The sequence below is a fragment of the Dipodomys merriami genome, unplaced genomic scaffold (assembly GCF_024711535.1).
Source record: "Dipodomys merriami isolate MVZ:Mamm:240054 unplaced genomic scaffold, mDipMer1.0.p SCAF_34, whole genome shotgun sequence".
Lineage (NCBI taxonomy): Eukaryota > Metazoa > Chordata > Mammalia > Rodentia > Heteromyidae > Dipodomys > Dipodomys merriami.
In genome coordinates, this window is record NW_027204937.1 from 15,643,565 (window position 1) to 15,666,621 (window position 23,057).

At 37.5% G+C, this 23,057-nt stretch overlaps 1 protein-coding gene across 6 annotated transcripts in view; it reads left to right on the top strand.

Moving 5' to 3' along the window:
• Positions 1 to 23,057, top strand: part of LOC138803463 (forkhead box protein J3) — a 108,097-nt gene that overhangs the window by 50,031 nt on the left and 35,009 nt on the right. For all 6 annotated transcript variants that reach the window (XM_069987515.1, XM_069987518.1, XM_069987512.1 and 3 more), the window contains one exon: positions 18,513 to 18,596. In XM_069987515.1, coding sequence (XP_069843616.1) covers positions 18,513 to 18,596 — 84 coding nt within the window. The remainder of the gene's footprint in view (positions 1 to 18,512; positions 18,597 to 23,057) is intronic.

Sequence of the window (23,057 nt, forward strand, 5' to 3'; positions counted from 1 at the left end):
CATTTGTTAGTTTGGCTATTTTCTCTGATGGTTTCATTTTTGTCCCAGGTGGCTACCAACAGTTTGTCGTTTCCATTCTGCCAGCTTAGTGAAAGCAGTATGTGCCTTCTGTGTTCCTCCACCTGCCTTCCAGGTGGAAATATAACAGGTGTCCTAAAATGAATGCTGACTAGTGATTTTTTCCATTATGCCAATCTTCCTCAAAAGGAAGGCCAAAATGTTAGTTAAGTTTTGGTACTTATGATTTGTTTTTTCTTTTTGTATTACAGTGTTTCCTGGCAATTTGAGGAGCTTTTCCAAAACCACCCTCACCACAGTGGGAGAAAACCATTGAGCCAAGGTGGGGTGGGAGTAGATTTTGAATTTGGGTGTGGGGTGGACTTTAACCCATTAGGGTTTGCTAGCCATGTCCTTTGCGCAAGTTCAGGAGATAGAATTAACTCAATATAGCATCTTCTTCATGGCAGAGATTCCTGCTGATGTGTTGTCCAAGAAGTGTAAAGATCAATCTGAAGTTGAACTGTGTTCTAGAATTACAGTTGTTTTTATATGGCTATTTTTTTCCATACTTGATTCTTTATGTAAGAAAACTTTGCCATAAAAGCCCTTCATATTTGAGATGTTGCTCCATATCTTGATGGCCTAGAATCCACTTTCCTCTGTTCTTGAAACTCATTTTCTGCAGCTAAATTGCTGTTTGACTTCTAAAAGAAACACAAATAAATGACATATTTTTGTCATCTGCAAGATCTCTTATATTTTCATTGATTAAAACTCCCTTCTTCCTTCTGTAGATCTGAAGTCTTTGTGTTTTCTTTTTCTTTTTTTGGCCATACTGAGGATTGAATCTAGGGTTTTATGCATCCTGTAATGCATAGAACAACATTATGTATTTGAGCTACTTTCCAGATATCTCTACTTTTTAGTTCTGTCTTTTAGCTTTCACAAGTTATTTTCTGTATTTTTGTGTGGCTTTTTGATATAATACACAATACACAAACTATATAGTTTTATACATTTATAATTATATATATGTATAGTATAATACACATGTATATACATACAGAGAGAGAGAGAGAGAGAGAGAGAGAGAGAGAGAGAGAGAGAGAGAGAGAGAGAGAGAGAGAGAGTGTGAGTTGGCACTGAGATTTGGACTCAGGGCCTTTGATTTGCTAGGCAGTGTTCTAACACTCAGCCGCACTCCTTAGCCCTTTTGGCTTTAGGGTTTGTTTTGTTTTGTGCTGGCACTGCACCAGGGCCTGGGTACTGTCCCTGAGCTTCTTGTTTAGGCTAGCAGTTTATCATTTGAGCCACAGCTCCATTTCTAGCTTTTTGGTGTTTAATTATAGGTAAGAATTTTATGGACTTTTCTGATGGGCTGGCTTCAAACCATGATCCTCAGATCTCAGCCTTCTGAGTAGCTAGGATTATAGACATGAGCTACCTGTGCCCAACTTTTAGTTATTTTTTTGAATAAGGTATTGAATTTTTGTCTAGTCTGGCCTGGTTGGAAGCTCTCCTGTGTATTCAGATTTGAAAGACTGAGTTAGAGATCAGAATAGATTTCAGAGAGGTAGCACTGTAGAGACAAAAAGAAGTGCCAGCCAGGCTTCTGATACACCAGTGGTCAGAACAGTTTAATTTCAGTTGCCTTTTATTTATATATGCAGTGTAAGTAAGAGAACATTTTATTGATCTTTTTCTTTTCCAAGTTGAAACCTCAGTTTTAATATAATATTTAACCCTAAAATTAACATAAAAATTATAAGGTAAAATTCACAGAATGTAAGCACCACTATAATCAAGATATACATGTATATTCTATAATATCCTCTGTAGTCAGCTCCCTCCCTTTCCTCAAGCTTTGGAAAGTACTCATCTGTTTTCTGTTCGAATTTTGTCTTACATGCACACATACACACACATACCCCAAAACCATACAGGTGCCCTAGTGCTGAGCCACACTTCCAGCCCTTTTTTTTTCCCCCCAGGGCTGAGGACCAAACCCAGGGCTTGCGCCCGCTGGGTGGGCACCCTTCCGCTGGGCTAAACCCCCAGCCCCCCAGCCCTTTTTTTTTGATGGTCATTATTGAGATAGTCTTGCTTCCTATCTAGGCATGCACCTGGACCACAATCTGATTATTTTAGGCTTCTTGTTATAGTTGGGATAACAGGCATACCACCACCAAGCCCAGCTTCTAGCTTGTTTCTGTTGGAGTAGTGCCTTGTAGACTATTCTGCTTGGGCTGGCCTAGAATCACATTCTTCTAATGTCAGCCTCTCTCATAGAATGACAAGTGAATGCTACCATATCTGGCTGAGGGTTGAGAAGGCATGTGGTGAACTTTTCTGTCCCCTGGCTAGGCTGCATCCTCGTTTTTCCCAGTCTCAGCCACCCAAGTAGCTAGTATTACCAGTGTGAGCCTTTAGCACCTGGTATAAGTGTTCTTTTTGGAGTGCCTTTTTTAGTGTCATGCACTTGAGACTCATCTGTGTTATGAGTATTTGCAACTTGTTTTATTTTACTGCATGATCCTATCATCTGGCTTTATTCAAATTGTTGAATAACCATTTGAAGATAGGTGGGTAATTGTTAGTCATAAATTCATTTTACATCAAGTTCTTTAAGCTTATAGCATATAATTGACAAACATTGAGATATAACACTAAAATAGTCATTGTAAGCTAATTTTTTTGTATAGACTCTATATTAAACATGATGACCTGTGTGCCTTGGCAATTCATTGTGATACGGTAAAATCTCTACAAGTTCAAAACAGTTTTTAAAAGGATTAAACATTGATGACTTAAAATTAAGAAATAACTAATAATGTAGGGGATAGCCTTAACATTTAGAGAAATCACTTATTATAATCAATGTTTTATATATTTTAAACTCTCTGATGAGGAATAAATTCTTTAGCTTTCTCTAGTAATAGTTAGTTAAACCAACTGTCAGTGATTTAAAAAGTGACAGAAAAAAAACAAAACCAACCACATATAACCACATTTGCCCAAAAAGGTTGTTTCAGGGATGTTGACCTGGTATTGGAGTAATTGTATGTTGAGTCAATTTGCTAGCCAGTCTGCCTTTGAGTGCCTACTATGTTTGATCATTAGTAGTTTATTTTAGTAGTCTTAGTAGAATGGCTGTTTAACTTGCTGGTCTAAGTAGAAACTTCTGAGAATGAAAGATGATCTTTTTTTTTCCCCACTGAAAGTTCCTTTTATCATTTATCAGTCAAAAATAACAGCATAGATTCTAAAGCATAAGCTAAAAAGGCAATTACCTCATTCAAGGAAGCTATAGCTTTCAAGGTTCAATAGTATGAAGACAGAATTGTAAAAAATTGGCACCAGAATCTAACTTTTAATATCCACTTGCTGGCTTGAGCTCTGTACCCAGTATTCCAGAAGGCAATTTCTTCCCATTCCTCTAGATAACTTTTGCAAACATTTTAATATTTACTATTATGTTTATTGTAGCATCAGTTGCCTATGTTTATTGCCTATAGTTTAAAAGATTTAACATTCCTCTACTATAGTTTTTTTCAAACAATACTTGTATAAAATTATACAATCTAATTATATATGAAGTTGAATTTCTTGGCTCTCAAGAATTTATTGTTTCTGACTATCTATTACCCATGAATTCTCAAAATATAAGACCAGGAGCTAGGCAGTGGTGGCTTATGCCTATAATCCTAGCTACTCAGGAGGGTGAGATATGAGGATCACACTTCAAAGCCAGTCCAGGCAGGAAAATCTGTGAGACTAAAAAGATTGAATATTTTATTAGATTCAATGAACAGTATACGACATTTGTCACTCGAAAAATTCACAAGTGAAAAATTGAAATGCTGGATATTCTCATTATAGATGTTGTATAATTGTCTATTATCCTGAATTACATTTCTGTGCTTCTTTAGTGAATATTTTTCCACTACACAACACCTCCATTTGTTCTATCAGTATTATTTCTTCTTTCCAAGCTGTTAGGTTCAATAACCTTTTCTTGTTTTTCACAGTTTGTACTGTTTTCACTTCAGTGCACTACTATTGTAGTTTATTAAAATACAAATGAGAAAATTCAGAGTTGCTGTTACAGTGAGCGATTAAAAAAAATCATTGAATGCACCAACATAATGTTAAATAAGTCAGTTGAGGAAATAATATATATTTTTTCTTTAAAAACTCAATAAAGATTATGAAAACTACTCCATAACTAAGCATGAAATTATATCAGAAAATAATATAATGAGTTTGCTAACATGGAAGTAACATAAAATAACATCACTAGTACAAATGCCATCACTCCCCATCTTCCTTTGTAAAGAATTTATTTTTTGTAATAATCATCATGTGGACCCCTTCCTTGGCAACCACCTATCAGCGGCCCCTGTCCTGTCTGGCCTACAGTTGCCCTTTCCCATCACCCATTATAACAAGACCTGAAAGAATGCCACCCCAACTGCCATGCACATGCAAAAGGTGAGGAGCCCGCTTCACTAGGCAGTGGGCGCCATGTCTTTAGATAGCTATTATCTCAAACTCATCATATGCATCAGTCTGTAGAAGAAAGGGAAAGAGGGCTCACTGCCCAAGCCTGCAATCTCTTGATGGTACTGGATCCCTGACAGCAACAGCATGATCTGCTCTATGACAAGGTTCTTCAGGGGGCAAGGCATGCCAGCCTTTCCTTGGGCAGGTTTCACATTGTCTTCAAGTTGTACCTTTTCAAAACCTTGCTGCTTCTCAACTTCCGTCTTTGTGGGGCCTGACAGATCTGAGGGAGCCTCAGCAGCAGGGGTCTGGGTGGTTGTCCAGGCACTGCCTTCAACCTGCAAGGTGCAATAGCAGCTACTTCAGGTCTTTCTTCTTATTCCTCTTCTCCTGAGACAGCCAATTAACACACTTATCTTTCTGATACAGCTCAGCCAGCACTTCCATCTGTTCTTTATAGAAAACTGTGGTCTCTTCAATGGCAGTGATGTGGTTTGGCAGCTTCATCGATGTTGGAGTTCATCTACTTGATTATGGTAGTCCACCTTGTAGGGGCAAGTTGAGAATAAAACAGGTTTTCAGCTTCTTGGGCACATGTATATTCCTGCTTCCTGTTCCCAGCTGTGCCATTGTTCTAGTTGTTGGGGAAGAAGGCCTAGTGCTCCAGCTTTATATGTTATTGGGCTTCCAGGTTGGCCAGGTACTGGTAGTGGGCCTTGTAGTGCTGGTAGTACTGGTGCTCCTGCAGCTGCCAGCTGTTTCACCTTTTTTTTTTTTTTTCATCAGTCATGGGGCTTGAATTCTGTCGCTGGGTGCTTGTCCTCAGCTCTTCAGCTCAAGCCTAGCGCTCTACCACTTGAGCCCCAGTGCCACTTCCGGTTTTCTGGTGGTTAACGAGATAAGAGTCTAACAGACTTTCCTGCCTGGGCTGGCTTTGAACTGTGATCCTCAGATCTCAGCCCCCTGAATAGCTAGGATTATAGGTAGGAGCCACTGGTCCCTGGCAGAGTTTCACCTTTGTTTCAGCAACTGATCATGCTTGAAGGTAAAAATCCCACATGGTTTGTGGGTTGTCTACATCCTTTAGGATAGTCATATCAAGTGGTGTTGCCTCCTCATCCTTTTTTTCTTTGCTCACTACTTCATCTTCCCTAGGAAAAGCCAGGAAACTGATATCTTACTTGCTTCTAGGCACTTAATTGTGTCTGGTGTGGTGCCCCAACTTGCTCTGCACCAGCTCCTGCTTCAGTTGTTCCAACAGCTGGGTCTGCCTCAGCAAGTGCTGCTGTAGGCCTCCTTCTCTGAGAGCTGCTGATTGGAGGCCCTGTGCTGTTCACAGTGGCTCTAAGCTTCTGCAGATCCTGAGCCACTTGGCTCCTTAACTCAGCCATCTCTTTCCATTCTTCTGACTTCTCTAGCTGGTCCAGCTTCTCCTGCAGATATTTCTTCACCTCCTGCTCTGAGTGCAGGATGCTATCAAGCGTTTCCTTCCCACTGTTTAGCCCATGAAAGCATCCTGCAGCTGGGCCATCTGATCTTTCAGCCCTTGGTTGTGCATGAGTGTGCATCTCAACGTTTCCTCTCCATTGTCTCAAGGAGCTTGTGTTGTTTCTCAGCATACTGATCCTGTTCCTCAGACTTCTCCAGTACCCACAGATGCTCCTGTTGCTCCAGGTTCTGGAGATTAAGGCTCTGGTTTTCCTGCTTCTGGATGTGAAGTTGTTCCTCCATGTTTTTTTAGCTCATCTGGTGGGCCTGGGCCTGCAGCTGCTGCTCAGCCTGAGATGGAAGGCTGTAGGGGCAGCAGCTCTGCCAGCTTGTTTTCTTAGTTCCCCCAAGGTTGGTCTCTAGATCCAACACCTGCCTCACCTCTTGCTCTTTTGCCTCTCTCAATTGGCTTATCTGCTGTAAGAGCTGCTGGACCTTCTTCCACATGGAACTCTTCCCCCTCGGTCCTCCGCAAAGTTGTCTCCCTCCAACTTTCATGTCACCAACTCTTTCATATTGTCTATTTGTCTTTCCAACTCTGCCCACTCCTCTAGTGCTTGTTGTAACTGGTGAAGTTTGATCTCCATGTCAGCCTTCTGTGTCAGGAGCACTCCAGCCTCTCCTGTAGCTTGGTGTTCTCTTCCTCCTGGTCATTACAGCTTCTGGTCTTTTTGTGGAGCTTCCACTTCACATTATTCAGGTCTTTAATGAGCTCTAGATTATTCTTGATTTCATTCTGTGTGGTGGAGACTGCTGACAATGTCATCTACAACTCTGTGACATGGTGCTGTGAAGCCTGCAGGCAGTTCTCTTTCTTTGGCCACCTGCTGCATGTGGGCCAGGGCAGATACTAAATTGAATTTTTCTGAAACCAACACTATATTGATTGTTTATGGAGCTCCAGCTCTTTTTTTCAGTGCTTCCTGCACACAGGCTAGCTTCTCATTTTCTTTGCCCCGTTGGTCCTTTAGGTCTGTCTATTCCTGCTTCAGTTGTTCTGTCTCATTGCAGAGCAGGTTTCATATTCTGCTGGAGTCTAGGGCAAGCACCAGGTGTTAGTAGGACCTTTCCAGATCTTCAGTGTTACTGGGACATGCGCCACTCTTGACCTTGGCAGCTCTGACTGAGGCCAAAGATGGGAGAGGCTGAGGGTCAGTGTGATCTTTGGCTACACCCTCAATTGAATTATAGTCCTTAGTAGTATTTGTCTTAGGGTTACCTCCCTTTTTAGTTTTCTTCTTTTTCTTGGATTCTGCAGGTCTATTAGGACAATTTCTCTGCTGATATTCTTGTAGTAGTTCTTTCCTGAAGCTAATTTTTTTTTCATCGTGTTTGCTCAGACATCTCAGCACTGGGACAGGTAAAGTAGGCTGCCGGGGGTTGCACATTCCCAGCTTCTCTGAATCTCACAATCACCCCAACTGTATCTACTTTCTGCTGTATCTACAAAATCACCTCGATTCTTTCACTCACCATTTAGTACCTATACCTCCCTCAACTGCTGGTAGTGAAGTAAGCCAACAGAGGGAATACAACAAGTGCTACTTGGCATAGAATGTGGGCATGGCCTCAATTCTTATATCCCATTGGTCAGGGAAACATGAAAAATAGGGGCCAGATCTTGTGATTGAGGTAGAATGCAGGAGAGCTACTCCTGCAGCCCCAGCCTTGTATAACCCTGTCTAGTTTGGTTGGGGGAAGGGTGAGATCTCCTCTTGCTGGATGGATTCAGTTTTACAGGTCACTTTCCATCACACAACTGAGGTTACCAGAGTTTCCACTAGGCTTCAACTGCACCTTCAGGAGTGGCACCAAGAAACCATAGCTATCTGCCCATATCCAGTGTCTTTAGATCTTCACTCCATGCAGAAATGTAGCTCTTTTGTTCTGACCATATTCGCTGACATTTGTATTGTGATTAGGGATCCATTGAGGTTCATAATGGCCTTGAGATACATATATCCTTATCTTCCAGTTGCTCTGGGACTGGAGGATTCAGGAACATTATAGGTCCAGGGCTCCTCTCTATGAGTATTGGCCAAGTTGCACACTTAGACCATGCATAGCGCAGCACATGTTCCACACATTTTGGCTAGTAATCTCAGAAGGTTCAGAAACACAATCATGAAAAGAATGGAAATACCAGAGAAACCTATGTTGCTGCTGTCCAGGAGTATATGGAATCCACACCGGCATAAAAAGAATGATAACTGGCAGAAGGCTAAAAACAAATCTGTTAGGGGAGCAGTCAACTAATCAGCCACATCCAAATGATGTTTAATGTGTCCAGAATCCAGGTTCAGGGGCAACCCTCTACCACTCCAGAGCCTTTGAACATGTATTTTAGTACTGAGGTGATTGGCTGAAGTGATTGATGAGTTCATTTTGTGTGGCTAGCTTTTCCTTCCAATGAAAAATTTCTGGTTGTAGTGGTACACATCTGCAATCCTCTCTGCTCAAGTCACTTCTTTGTATTAAGGTGTTCTCTCACTGTGTTCACTCACTGTGAAATGCATGGCTTCCCAGACTCTGGGTGGTGGTGACTTTTCAGTCCCTCAACTAAGATAGTAGCTGTCCTGAGCCTAGATCACAGCAGATGATGTTATTCTTAAGTATTGTTGGACAATAAGTATAACCCAAACTGAAAAGTATTGTTAGTTTACATATGATGCATTCACATAGCAATAGCATTATACAGTATTGGGAAAGAAAGCAAGGCAAAATTGTTGAAAATGGATTGCCAAATATAAACTGGTAGAGAAAAGATTTAAGACATGGATTAAAGGCATGAAAATTAAGGAAACTTTTGAGATAGGTGTGCATTGAGATCTAAAGAAAAGCAATTAGCATATAATTGGCAGTAGGGTTAGTTAAAACATAAAATTCATAGATTTAGCCATTTAGAATGGCTAGCCATTTATGGTAGGAGCTTCTCTCCCTCAGGAGTATGAAATTAATATTAGCCTCTTAAGTTTAATTATACTTAATCATATCATAATATTTTTCAACATTGCTATTTTCAGCATCATTCTAAAAGATAGCAAGAATACTTTGTGTTTTCTTGAACAGTGAATAGAATTACCGGGTCAGAGGGTAAAAGACTGTAAGAGACTGCATTCTTTTTTCCAAAGTACTTGCTATTTTGCATTCTCAAGAGAAACGCATGAGAGTTCCAGTTGTTCAACATCCTGGCCAGCAGTGTGGAATTATCTATCCTTTAACTTTAGCTGGCTGTAAAGTAATATCTCCTCATAGTTTTAACTTAAATCTTCTTTGAGCATCTTTTTCTGTGATTAGTAGCCATTTGTATTTCATCTTTTTTAAAGTTTAAGTTTTTCATTAAAAAATGATATTAGGGGCTGGGAAGGTGGCTCAGTGGTAGAGTGCTTGCCTTGCATGCATAAGGCCCTGGGTTCGATTCCTCAGTACCACATAAGCAGAAAAAGCTGGAAGTGGCACGCTGGCTCAAATGGTAGAGTGCTAGTCTTGAGTTGAAGAGCTGAGGTGCAGTGCCCAGGCCCCATAACTGACCAAAAAAAACCCAAAAATGATATTTTAAAATGGTATTTTTCTTAGATTTGTGCTGTGAAAAATATTTTGTCGTGCTGAGTCAGCCTTTTTGTGTTTTCATAGAAATTTAAAGAGTAAAAATTGTAAATTTTAATAAAATATAATTTGCCCATTTAATTTACCACTTAGTACCTTTTGTCAGTGTCTAGAACATCAGTTAGTGCCATAAAGATTTCTCCTGTTTTCTTCTGTATGTTTTGTGTTTTACATTTAGGCCATGGTTCATTTCACATTAATATTTATGTACATTCGTCCTGTTGAATATCTTAATCCATATGAAATGTCCCCCTACCTTTGTAGTGCTATTTGATCAAATACAAGGTCTGAGAAAGCTAGACACTGTTACTAAACTATACCCATGATTCAGCTCTTTGATTTCTTAAAATGTTCTGTCTTGGAGCCTATTTTGATAATCATTTTTCACCCCAACTTTATGCTACTCTGTATCTTTTTCTTGTATTTTGCTTTGCTTTTGGTATATTAAAGCCCTTGTATTTTGTAAAGAGTAAGTAGCAATTGGTTCTTCCTTTTTTGTTGTTGGTGGTGGTTGTAGGGTTTGAACTACAGGCCTGGGTGCTATCCCTGAGCTTTTGTGCTCAAGGCAAGTACTCTCTTACTTTGAGCTACCGTGCCAGTTCTGGTTTTCTGGTGGTTAATTGGAGATAAGAGTCTTAGGCACTTTCCTGCCTGGGCTGGCTTTGAACTGGGCTGGCTTTGAACTGGGTTGGCTTTGAACTGCGCTCTTCAGATTTCAGCCTCCTGAGTAGCTTGGGTATAGGCATGAGCCATCAGTGCCCAGGTGGCTCATGCTTTTTAAATTACTTATGAATCTGCTTTATAATTAGAGTGCTTAGATTTTATATTTAATATTTTGGTATCATTACTTCCTTTTGTTTTTATGTTTCTTTATTTTTGCAACCTTTTGGGTTAATCAAATAGTTTATATTGCTCTATTTTATTTCCACTAGTAACTTTTTATTTTTTATTTTTAAAGGAGTTATTCTAGAACATAACAAAATATATTATTAACTGATTATAGATTACTTGGAGGAAACATGCTCTCTTCCACTTTATACCATGACCATCTACTACCATCTGCTTCCTTAAAAAATTTTTTTGTGTGTGTGTGTGTTTTGTTTTGTTTTGTTTTGCTGATACTGGGGCTAGGACTCAGGGCTTAGGTACTGTCTCTGAGCTTCTTTTGCTCAAGGCTAGCATTCTACTAAACTACAGCTCTACTTTTGACTTTTTTGGTGATTTACTGGAGAGGTCTCTTGGAGTTTCTTGCCATAGCTGGCTTTGAACCATAATCCTCAGATCCCAAGTTCTCTGAATAGTTAGGATATAGGTATGAGCCACCATTGCCTGGCCGTTATCTACTTCTTGCCATCTGTTACAATGACATAATTTTATGTTTTCACTACTTTTCTTTTTTGCTGTTGTCATATCTTGTGCTTCTACTTAGGTCATAATTCCTACCTTAGAATTTTTGTTTAAAGTGTTATTTTTTTTCTTGTGTCCGTCGAGGGGCTTAACTCAGGACCTTTATGCTGTCCTTGGGGTTCTTTTGCTCAAGGCTAGTGTTCTACCACTTTGAGACACAGCTCCACTCTTTTTTTTTTTCCTGAGTATTGAAGTCTTACAGCCTTTCCTGCCCTGGCTGGCTTTGAATTGCAATCCTCAGACCTCAGCCTCTTGAGTAGCTAGGATTACAGGTTTGAGCCACCAGTGCCTAGCCTTTAAAAAGTTATCTTTTAAGGAAGTTATTTGAATGAAAGTTTTTTTTTATCTTTTCTGGTGTGTGTGTATATATATATATATATATATATATATATATATATATATATATATAATTATTTTTATTTATTTGGTCAGGTATAGGGCTTGAACCTCTGGGCTTGGGTGCTGTCCCTGCGTTCTTCAGCTTAAGGCGAGTGCTCTACCACTTGAGCCACAGGCTGCTTCCTGGTATATTTTTCTTGTCAAAGTTTTCATCTGGTATCTTTTCCCTTCTCCCTAACAATTCGTGGGCTTTTGACATTTATTCTTTTAGTGCATGTCTGCAGGAATCAGATTTTTGCTTGTTTATCTGCAAAGGCCCTTATTGTACTCTCATAGTTGTTTTTTTTTTGTATATTGAATCCTGGATTTGTAGGATGTTTCTACTTCTGAGAACATTGAAGGTGTTTTGTTTTCCTTGGGCTTATAAAAATTCTGCTGCCCTTTATATTTTTCTCCTGTATGTAATATGCTTGCTCTATTGTCCTTTTAAATGCCTTGGGATTTATTTTCTGTATCTTTGGATCTAAGCAGTTGAACTGTGATGTATTTCAGTGTACTTCATATTTATTCTACTTCTGTTTTTATTAATCTTCTAGAATCAGAAGTTCTTAATCCAAATGTATGTTTTTAGTTATTCATTCTTTTTTTTTTTTTTTTGTCGGTCGTGGGGCTTGAACTCTGGGCTTGGGCTCTATCCCTCAGCTCTAGTTATTATTTCTTTAAAAAATTGACTCCATTTCTTCCTTTCCAAAAGTATCCAGTATATAAACTGTTTGACACTGTTTTACAAGTCCCTTAAATTTTATTCATTTTTTTTCTTTTTATTTCTCAGATCGGCTCATTTTTTACCTATGTGACTCTGACTCCATCCAGTTGTTACGTAAATTTAGTGAACTTTTATTTCAGTCATTAGTTACTTTAATTTTAGAAATTCTATTTGGTTCTGGTTATTTTTGTATGTGTTCATAGATGTTGATGAGATGGAATCAACCAGCTACTGTACTGTAGCATTAAAGTTTAGTGCTTGGTGTTTGTGTTGTACTATACAATGTAGACATGAGACATTCTCAGAAGAAGCCTGGTCCCTGTGAGTTTTTATTGTAAGAAGATATTAGTACTATCATGATCTATATAGGACCTTTGTAGTGTTTAGTACCTTCATGAACCTAATTCAGTCTTTTGTCTGATTCCTTATATTATTACTGCTCTTTCTGAGATCCTGGATATTTTAAAAAATTTTATTGTTAAGTAGTTTACAATTCCATAAGTCAGGCTATGAGTATAATACATCTTGATCAATGTTACTCTTTCTATCATTTTCTTCCATTTCTCTACCTCCCATCCCTATCCTCAAGTTATATAGCTTAATTTTTATATAATATGCATTGAATATAATGATTATATTTGCTTACTTTCCAAAGTTCCTAGATTTTTAAATGAGGAAAAAAGTAATTACAAGCAAGAAAATTTTGAAAATAAAATCATTTTAATGGTGAGTAATTTGGATTATGATATCATTTCCAACTAATCTCCAGAAGAGGAGTTAATGGGAGATAAGCATTTCACAGACTTTGGTTTCCAAATAGGATCCTCAGATCTCAGCCTCCTAAGAACCTAGGATTACAGGCGTGAGCCACTGGTTCCTGGCTCATTTACTCAGAATTTGGGAGAATTTTTGAAGTTCTTATTGTTTAGGGAATTATTTGACTTTGTGTGATATTAAAATGCTATTTTAGACCTGTTACCAAAAACTGACATTGTCTAAAGGAAGAAATCAACTAGAAATCAGGAAGTTTGAATTTGTTTGGGCAATACTACTGACTTTGCTTTGTGACAGGTAACTTTGTGACAGGTAGCTGAGTTGTATAACTAACATGTATTTGATTAAGGGTCCTTGATTTCATTTTTAAGATTATATATTTTATTTAGATATATTATATTTAGATTTAACTTCATTTAGAAACCCATCTCAATAAAATTTAGTTTTATTAAAAATATGATTCAGTAGTTTAGTATATAATTTATGAAGTTGCATAACCATTGGCGCTATCTAATTCTGGGACATTTTCATTTCATTACCCAAGAAAGAAAGGCATATCCATTTACAGTTACTCATTTTCTCCCTTACCTCAAGCTGCTGGCAACTGTTAATTTATTTTTTGTCTTTATGTATTTGCCTTTTCTGATATTTCATACAAAATAATAGAGTATATGGTCTTTTGTGTTGGGCTGTCATTTAGCATAGGCTTTCAAGGCCATACATATTATAGCATATAATGATATTTCATTCTTTTTTAATGACTAAATGATATTCCATTGTATCAGACATAATATTCTATTGTATTAGACATATTATAATTATTTATCTGTTCATTCCGTTGATAAACATTTAGATTATTTCTACTTTGGGCCATCATTTAAGAAGCTGCTGTGATCAATTGTTTTAGTTACTATTGTGGAAAAGTTTTTTGTTTTCAATTTTATTTTATTGTAAAGATGCTGTACAGAGGGATTGCAGTTACATGAGTAAGGTAATAAGTACATTTCTTGTCAAGCATTGTTACTATTACTTTAGAAAAGTTTTTTTTGTCAGTCGTGGGGCTTGACCTCTGGGCCTAGGCACTGTCCTTGAGCTCTTCAGCTCAAGGCTAGCACTCTACTAGTTGAGCCACAGATCTACTTCTGACTTTTTGGTGGTTAATTGGAGATAAGAATGTCTCGGGGACTTTCCTGTTGGGACTGGCTTTAAACTGTGATCCTTAGATTTCAGCTTCCTGAGTAGCTAGGCATAAGCCACGAATGCCTGGCTGTTATATACTTTTCACTTAAATAATTTGTAAATATTTACTTTCATTCTGTGGATTAACTTTGTTTTCACTTTCATGGTAGTGTTTAACAAAAGAAAACTCTAAAATCTGGTATTTTCAGTTTTCTTTTGACTACTTGTCATTCAAGAGTATTTCCTAATCCAAGGTTCACAAAGATACACATTGCTCTTTTCTAAGAGTTTGACAGCTTAGCTCTTAGGTCTTTGATCCATTTTAAATCAACTGTTTTATAAGTTATGTTAATTTGTGGGGATTCTAATTTCATTTTTTTTTTTGCATGTGGTTGTTTCCAACATTCTTGTTGGAAAAGTCTGTTCTTTCCCTCTTTGAATTATCTTAGTAGTCTGTGGGAAAACAGCTGGCCATAAAATATGGATTTTTTTTCTAAATTCTGAGGTCAGTTCCACTAATCTAGTCACCTGTCTCAGTGTTGGTATCACATTATCTTGATTACTGCAAGTATATAATGAGTTTTGAAATTGAGAGGTGTGGTTCCTTCAACTTTGTTTCTTTCAAGATGTTGTGGGTCCCTTGCTGCTATGTATATATTTTAAGCTCACCTTGTCAATTGTTGGAAAAAATGATACTAGGTATTTGATAGGAATTAAATTCTATAGACAAATTGAAGTCTATAGATAAATTTGGGAAGCTTCTAGGCTTACATAAACACAGGATAGGACTTTCCATTCTTTATTCATTCTACTTCAGAACACTGGTGATAGCTCTTATCTATCCAGATGTTTATATAATTATAGCTATATAGCAAAATAAGTTTGCAATAGCTATAAGCTTACTTTTTTGCAATTTTTTATTGTGATTAAATGATTACATAAATTTCACAAATGTCACAGTATTGTGGGATAGTGATACTTAATTGAAGTCACAAACACATTCTAACCTTCATGGGTATAAACTTACTTATATATCTCAGAATGCTCTGAATATTTTAATGTGTTTTAAAGATGTTCATTGAAGTTAGGAGTTTTTATTTACTTATTTTTGCCAGTCATGGGGCTTGAACTCAGGGCTTAGTCACTGACCCTGAGCTTATTTTGCTCAAGGCTAACACTCTATCACTTGAGCCACAGTGCCACTTCTGGCTTTTTCTGTGTACATGGTACTGAGAAATCAAACCCAGGGCTTCAGACATGGTAGGCAAGCACTCTACCACTGAGCCACATTCCCAGCCCCAAGGAGTTTTTAATACATCTTTAAGATACTTATTAGAATTAGATTTAGCAAACATTGATTGAGTTACAGCTTTGTAAGTACAAAGCTTAGCTCTGGAGACAAGGATGATTGAAACATCACTACCATCAACATCAGGTCTAGTAAAGAAATCAGATTTACAAACATAAGTTGTCAATTCAGTATGTTAAGATCTATACAAGACACTATAAAGTCAAATACTCAAAAGGATATATATTCTTTTAGTGTTATTGCAAAGGTGATGAACAGAGGGGTTACGTTTTCAGAAGTCAGGTAATGAGTGCATTTCTTTTTGGACAATGCCATTCCTTCCTTTGCTTTCTCCCAATTTTTCTTTTCCATTCCTACACCCAAGTTATTTAGTTCAGTTTCAACATGGAATATATATTTCTTAATCCTCAGTGTACTATGAGGGTCCATTGGACCCAATTTAGTTTTTCTAAAAAAAATGATTATTATCTACTTTTTGGTACCAGGGTGTTGAACTCAGGGACTAGTACTTGCGAGGCAAGTACTCTACCACTAGTGCCATAACTCTAGCTCTTTTTGCTTTAGATCATCTTTCAGATTGGGGCTCACATTTTTTCCTGGGTCAGGCCTCAAATTGCTATCCTTCTGACCTCCACTTCTTGAGTGGCTAAAAATACAGGTATCACCCAATCATGATTTTTAAATCTTTATTTTGAGCAGTTCTGACTACTTGTGAAAATTAATATTTCATAATTATTTATCTTCCAAAAGCAAATAATTTTACATATTAAAAATAATGGTATGAAAGTGAGTTGATGAAATCAGTGGTAAGCTGAGTCACCTACATAGACCCCATACACTAACATTACTAGCACAGTTTGTTGAATGCTGTATTCCTTCCCATTTCAGCATGTTTATTAAGTATTTACTTGATTTGCATCTTCACATTATACCTGATACTGTGGATAGAGAAATAGGTAATGGTAGTTCTACCCTTAAAGAACTCATAGCCTAGAAAGGGATGCAGATTCATAAACAGAACAGTACTAAGTGTATAAAAAGGGTCTAAATTTATAAAAAGATAGCAGTGTTGCAGGGGGATGTGGAAGCATGATAAATTCTTCAGTATGACAATAAAATCAGAGGATTCCTCAAATAATATCTGAAGTAAAATTTGAAGATAGAGGGGCTGGGAAGGTGGCTCAGTGGTAGAGCGCTTGCCTTGCATGCATGAGGCCCTGAGTTCGATTCCTCAGCACCACATAAGCAAAAAGAAAAAAGCTGGAAGTGGTGCTATGGCTCAAGTGGTAGGGAGCTAGCCTTGAGCTGAAGAGCGGAGGGACAGTGCTCAGGCCCAGAGTTCAGGCCCCATGACCGGACCCTCCCCCCTCCAAAAAATTGAAGATAGAATACTGGTTTGTTAGTGGTCCAGTGAATAGGGCATACAATATGATCAGCTTCTAGGGCTGATATAGATGCATGAATCACACTAGCTAGGTTCAAGAAAGGATAAACTGACAATTCACATTAGGCCTAAGTATGGAAGATTGATAGATGGAGCTGTATTTCTGTTCATTGTCAAGTGTTGCATGAAAAAGTAGCCTAGGAAGATTAATGAAATAGTGGAAAGAAAAACAAAATTTGAATATTATAAATGCAATTAATTATAAATCTAGGATTGTAACTTATATTCCTATTTTTTTGGAATCTCTCTCTTCCCTCTTTCCCTTTCTTACTCTCTCCTTGGTTTTCCTTCTTCTCCCAGTATGTCTGTGTATATGTGGAGAGGGAGAAAGCTAAGAATTACGACTAGGTTTCTGGTCTGGCTATTCATCTTTCTGAGTGTTGTGTCCTCACCTGTATAAGGTGTGTGTGCTATGTGATCTGGTCTTTTCAAAATGTTTTTGGAGTCATGATTTCTTAGAGGCTGGAACATGGTTAGGTGCTCAATATATACTATTTAATGAATAATGTGAAAACTTACACCAAAAAGAGAATAAAGAGTAGAGCTAGGAAGATGGCTCAGTGGTAGAGTGCTTGCCTTGCATGCATGAGGTCCTGGGTTCAATTCCTCAGAACCACATAAAAATAAAAAGCTGGAAGTGGCACTGTGGCTCAACTGGTAGAGTGCTAGCCTTGAGCTGAAGAGCTGAGGGACAGTGCCCAGGCCAAGAGTTCAAGTCCCACGACTGACAAAAAAATTTTTTAAAGAGAGAATAAATAATAAAAATAAACTGTGAAAATATAAGCATAAGAGAATAGTGAAAATAAATTGTGACAATCTAAGCAGACTATTTCATTGCTCCTCAAGATGCCCTTATATAAAATGTGTTCAAGCAGTTTATCTTAATAAATTGTTTCATTTACTGTTTAGATTTGAAGTCCCAAGTTATTAAACTATATAATCTTTTTAAATTATTTATTTATTTATTTATTTTTGTTGGTTGTGGGGACTGAATTCTGGACCTGGACACTGCCTCTCAGCTCTTCAGCTCAAGACTAGCACTCTACCACTAGGGGTACAGCAGTACTTCCGTCTTTTTCTGAGCCACTGAGCCACCTTCCCAGCCCAAACTATATCATCTTTATACATAAAATTTGAATGTCATCTAATAAAGTTAGCATGTGTATTCAATTAAGAGTTAGTATATATTTAAATTGATCGTTTCCACTTTTAATTTGCCCATAGAAGAAGTCCGTGAATTCAAGTACCACTTGAACTTACTTAGGAGTTTTTTTGGTTTAATAATTTAGTTATAAATGGATTGTTTCTCATATAAACTTATTTTTTTTCAATCAACAGTAATGTTTCACTAAATGCAGTTGTACATATCTCTAATCCAGGCCACTTGGGTGTTTGAGACAGGATGATCACAAGTTTGGGGCTAGCTTAAGAAATTTAGCCTCAGAATAAAATTTTTATAAAGGCGTTGGGGAGCATAACTCACAGGTAGAGCCTAGCAAGTATGAGGCCCTGGGTTCAGCCCCACAAAAAGAAAAAACATAACCCACAAATTTATAAATTACTGTTCCTTTTCATGCTATTTTTCTATTGTACTTGTTTAAAAGTTTGCTTTTGGAGCAGAGGATTATAAAAATCGCATTAATGCTAGTAGGATTATTGTAATATAGTGTTAATATAATTTATATCTTTACTTTTAGGGGTCCTATTGGGCAATAGACACCAATCCGAAGGAAGATGCGCTGCCTACTCGGCCAAAGAAGAGGGCACGATCTGTAGAACGGGTAAAAGCTCTTTATCATAAGTTTAGTATAGGAGATTGAATATGTCAGACATGTCAGTTTTAAAGTTCAGTTCTAAATAGCAGATGTAAACAAAATAAAGGTAATATGTTATTTATATAGTATTTAATATTTTTTAAAGCACTTTCAGGCCTATTATTTCATTATTCTTACTCTTGTAGGAGTTAAGTAAATGGTCTTGTCATAAGTAGAACACAGCTATTGTCTGAGATTTGCATCCATGTCTAGGTCTCTGGAGTTTCTATTTTATACTCTTTTCTCTTCACCTGGCACTAGTTTTATGTAACAATCATTACCTTCCATAGCAGATGACTTTTAGATTATACTGAATTTTCTTCATTTTTGTCCTCAAAATATTCTTTCCTACTAACATCCAAGTAATAGTCACTCTGTGTACAAAATCAAAGAGAGAGAGGTTATTCTTGCTCTTAGGATTAAGTCTTTGTAAATCCTTGGTTAAAATTAACTTGCAAAGATAAAAGAAAGAAGCACTGTGATGGATACTTTCAGTTATATATGTAGCCTACTTTTAGTTAGCACTTCAGGTACTGTCAAAAAAACTTTTCAGGGCTGGGAAGGTGGCTCAGTGGTAGAGCGCTTGCCTTGCATGCTCAAGGCCCTGGGTTTGATTCCTCAGCACCACATAAGCAAAAAAAAAAAAAAAAAAAAAAAAGGTGGAAGTGGCACTGTGGCTCAAGTGGTAGAGCACTAGCCTTGAGCTGAAGAGCTGAGGGACAGCGCCCAGGCCCAGAGTTCAGGCCCCACGACCGGACCCAAAAAAAAAAAAACTTTTCAGTTTTTTCATTCTTTTTACAATTCCAGTATTGGAGTACAACTATCCTATGTACTGTTATTCTTTTTTTTTTTTTTTCTAAATTGTTATTGTAAAGGTGATATACAGAGTGGCTGTAGTTATATGTCAGATAATAAGAATATTCCTTTCTCTCAGTTTTTCCCTCTATATACTGTTTTTAAAGACCCATTTTGAGTGTTTAACATTTTGTGAAACCTTTTCTTTCCTTTTCCATTTGTGCTCATAGAATTTTTGTTATTTTATAAAGTTTCTCACATTTTATAGAAATTTTTTGTTTTTATATTTGTCTCCTTCATTGCATTAATCTCCACTTCAAGGCGTAGGAAGAAATATTTTCATCTACAGCATTAATGTTTTTCATAGATTAGTGTTTATAATAGATAACAGAATAAATCTAGGCAGAAAGAATAGAATTAAATGAAGGAAACTGAGTACATATTTTTCCAAATAAATTTGATCTATGCCTATTCCTGGTAAAAGTATAAAATTTCCTGTCTTTAAAGACAAAGATCCTGAACAGGGTTGTGATTACATGAACATATGAGGTTATAAGAGCAAAATGAGGTATACGAGCAATATGACTTAGGCAGCTTTATTAAAACTTGCAGAGGGAATTGAATGTATGTAGAATTTAAAAGTCAGATCAATTTTTGGCATTACACAAACAAAAGTTTGTGATAATTGATATAGGCAATGTGATATGCTCAGTATGTAATAGTTTAAGAAAACAAATCTCAGTTCTTATCCTACTGACACTGCTTCTTAAAACATTTAGCACCTGGACTTTGTGTGGATAAGTGAGGTACACAACATTTAGCATCTACAGCTGAATAAAAGAGAAGTAAAATGTTTAATACGAACATAAGTAATCAAGTCACATAATTGTGATTTTAAATGACATAGGAAGTATTAAGTAATTAATATGTTAGACCAAGCAGTGATAATAAGTGATTTAGAAGTGATAATCCTGCCTAGGATGGCTTCTGCAAATTATGAATTACGATATAAAAGTAACTTTTACCAAGTACTGATGGCTCATGCCTATAATCCCAGCTACTCAAGAGGCTGAGATCTGAGGATCGCTGTTTGAAGCCAGCTCAGGCAGGAAAGGCCATGAGACTCTTACCCCCAATAAACTACTCAGAAAAGGCTGGAAGTGGCGCTGTGGCTTAAGTGGTAGAGAGCTAGTGTTGAGCCAAAGAAGCTCATGAACTGTGCCAGGTTCAAGCTCCCAAGTCCAGAACAACAACAACAATAATAGTGTAACTTTTTTCATAGAAAGTGATAAAGGATATTCAACTGAGAGAAACAGAAGTGTGATTGACTTACAAGTAAAAAGTAGGGTAGATAATAATAGTTGAGATTTCTTTTTAACTGGAATGAAGAATTTAGGGTCTGAATATTTTAGAATAGAAGTAAGATTTAGGTAGAAAGCTTGAAGAAACAAAATCAAGGACATTGTTTTGATTCCTCACTTCACTCAATACTGGGGATTGAACTCAGGGCCTTGTGCTTGAATGGAAATACTCTTCTGCTTGAGCCATGCTCTCTGCCTCTCTTTCCCTAACCCTTGTATTTTTGCCTGAGACTGGCCTTAAACTGTATCCTTTGCCTGTTGCCTCCCAAATGTAGCTAGAATTACAGTGATATATCACCATACCATACCACCACCACACCTTATTTGTTGAAATAAGTCTCACAATCTCATGGTCTGTGGGATTACAAGCATGTTTTACCATACTTACCCTCATTAGCTGAATTTGACACTTTTGAGTGTTGACAAACAAAATGGCCAAAAAAAAAAGGTACTTAGTTTTCATAAAATACTCATTGGTAAAGTACTGGGTTAGGGGTATATGCTACAGGAACAAAAGTGTTATCTATCTAGAAAGCCAACATGACATCAAGTCAGTGTATCTCCATAATTATATGTAATGTTTTATCAGTTCGATAGCTCTTTGTGCTGTGGATCTTGGACATTTTTGAGCTGCTATAGCTTGGTACAAAGTCCCACATGGGTACTGAGTTTCTGGGATGCCACAATTCTTGGGTGGTATCTGTCTTGGTGGGAACTCCCAGTCCTGTCTTCCAGTACTGCTACTGGGCTTCTCCAGCCTCTGCCTTCTAAGCTGCAGTGTAGCCTCTTGCAGCTTAAACTTTTCTTCTGGTCCCTGTGGAACTATCTGCTTTCCCTCACACTCCTCTTATTGTTAATATATGACCAAGTTATATAGTCTAATGTTCTGTGGGTTGTTAAGCCATGATTGCTTCTGGGCTCCAGAGAAACTTATTCAAGATGGCAGCTCTTGCTCTTTGGGAATATGGGGGGAAGAGATACAGAATGTGAGTTAGTCACTGCCTCCCAAGTCCTGTGCTGGGAATAAGGCTTTGAAGTTATGTGTGCCTTTTCTGCACTGAACTTGACAATCTCTCTGTGGGACTGTATGATTTTACCTTGTGTTGCCATCTTCCATTTCCCCACTCCCTAGCCAAGAGAGCCAGGAACTGGCTGCAAACACCTTGTTGCTTTTCTTCTGCTATGATTGCTTTTCTTTAATTTTCTGGCTCCCTGCAAACTCCTTTATGTTTTTTCCTTTCTTGTACTCCCTTCTTCAGAATGTGGACACTTTTGTGTCACCAGATTCTTCTCATCTATGAAGTGAAAATGGTAGGTGCTTCCCATCTGCCATACTGCCTTATCCTTTTAAACTTTTTCTAATTAGACTTTTCCAATCAGTCTACTTATGAACAATGAAAAACAGAATCAGTGCTCCTACAAATAAAAATGCACCATACTACTGAAAATATTTAAAGAAAGTACCTTTTACTTTCTATTGAAAGAAAAAAAAAGTATTACATAGTTAAAAGTTAAATAGTTAAAAGATTTTTTTCAAAACTTTCTATCTATAATAACTGAAGCCAAGAACCTGACCATGTGGGAATGCAGTCCCTCATATCAAAGTTTTCTCCTTTGTGATTAAATATTGAGTATTCTTTTGTATATTATGGCATCAATAGCAGATATGTTCTAGAGGTTATCATAATTAAGACTTATTTTGTGTATCAGGGGCAATGTTAAGTATTTTACCTGACATTTCATTAATGGTCTTAACAGATCTCTAAAGGAAGTGACATAATCATCTATAGATGAGTAAACAAGCATAAAGGTTGAATAATTTGCACAAAATCACACACAGGCTTTTCCATTCTGTCAGTAGAAGAGAATTGGCAAACCAGTAATCTGGATTGCAGTGACTAAATAGAATAAGGGGAAGATGAGATTTGTAGCTTTCCAAAGTAATCTTCTTGGGTTGGGGGCTTGGGTCAAATGATTTGAATACCTACCTAGCTAATAAGTACAAGATCATGAGTTCAAACCCTGGATGATGACAATGATAATTATTATTTTTATTTTATTTTTATTTTTATTTTTGTTGGTCGTGGGGCCTGGGCCTGGGTGCTGTCCCTCAGCTCTTCAGCACAAGGCTAGCACTCTACCACTTGAGCCACAGTGCCACTTCTGCTTATGTGGTGCTGAAGAATTGAACCCAGGACCTCATGTATGCAAGGCAAGCACTCTACCACTGAGCCACCTTCTGAGCCCAAACAATGATAATTATTATGATGAT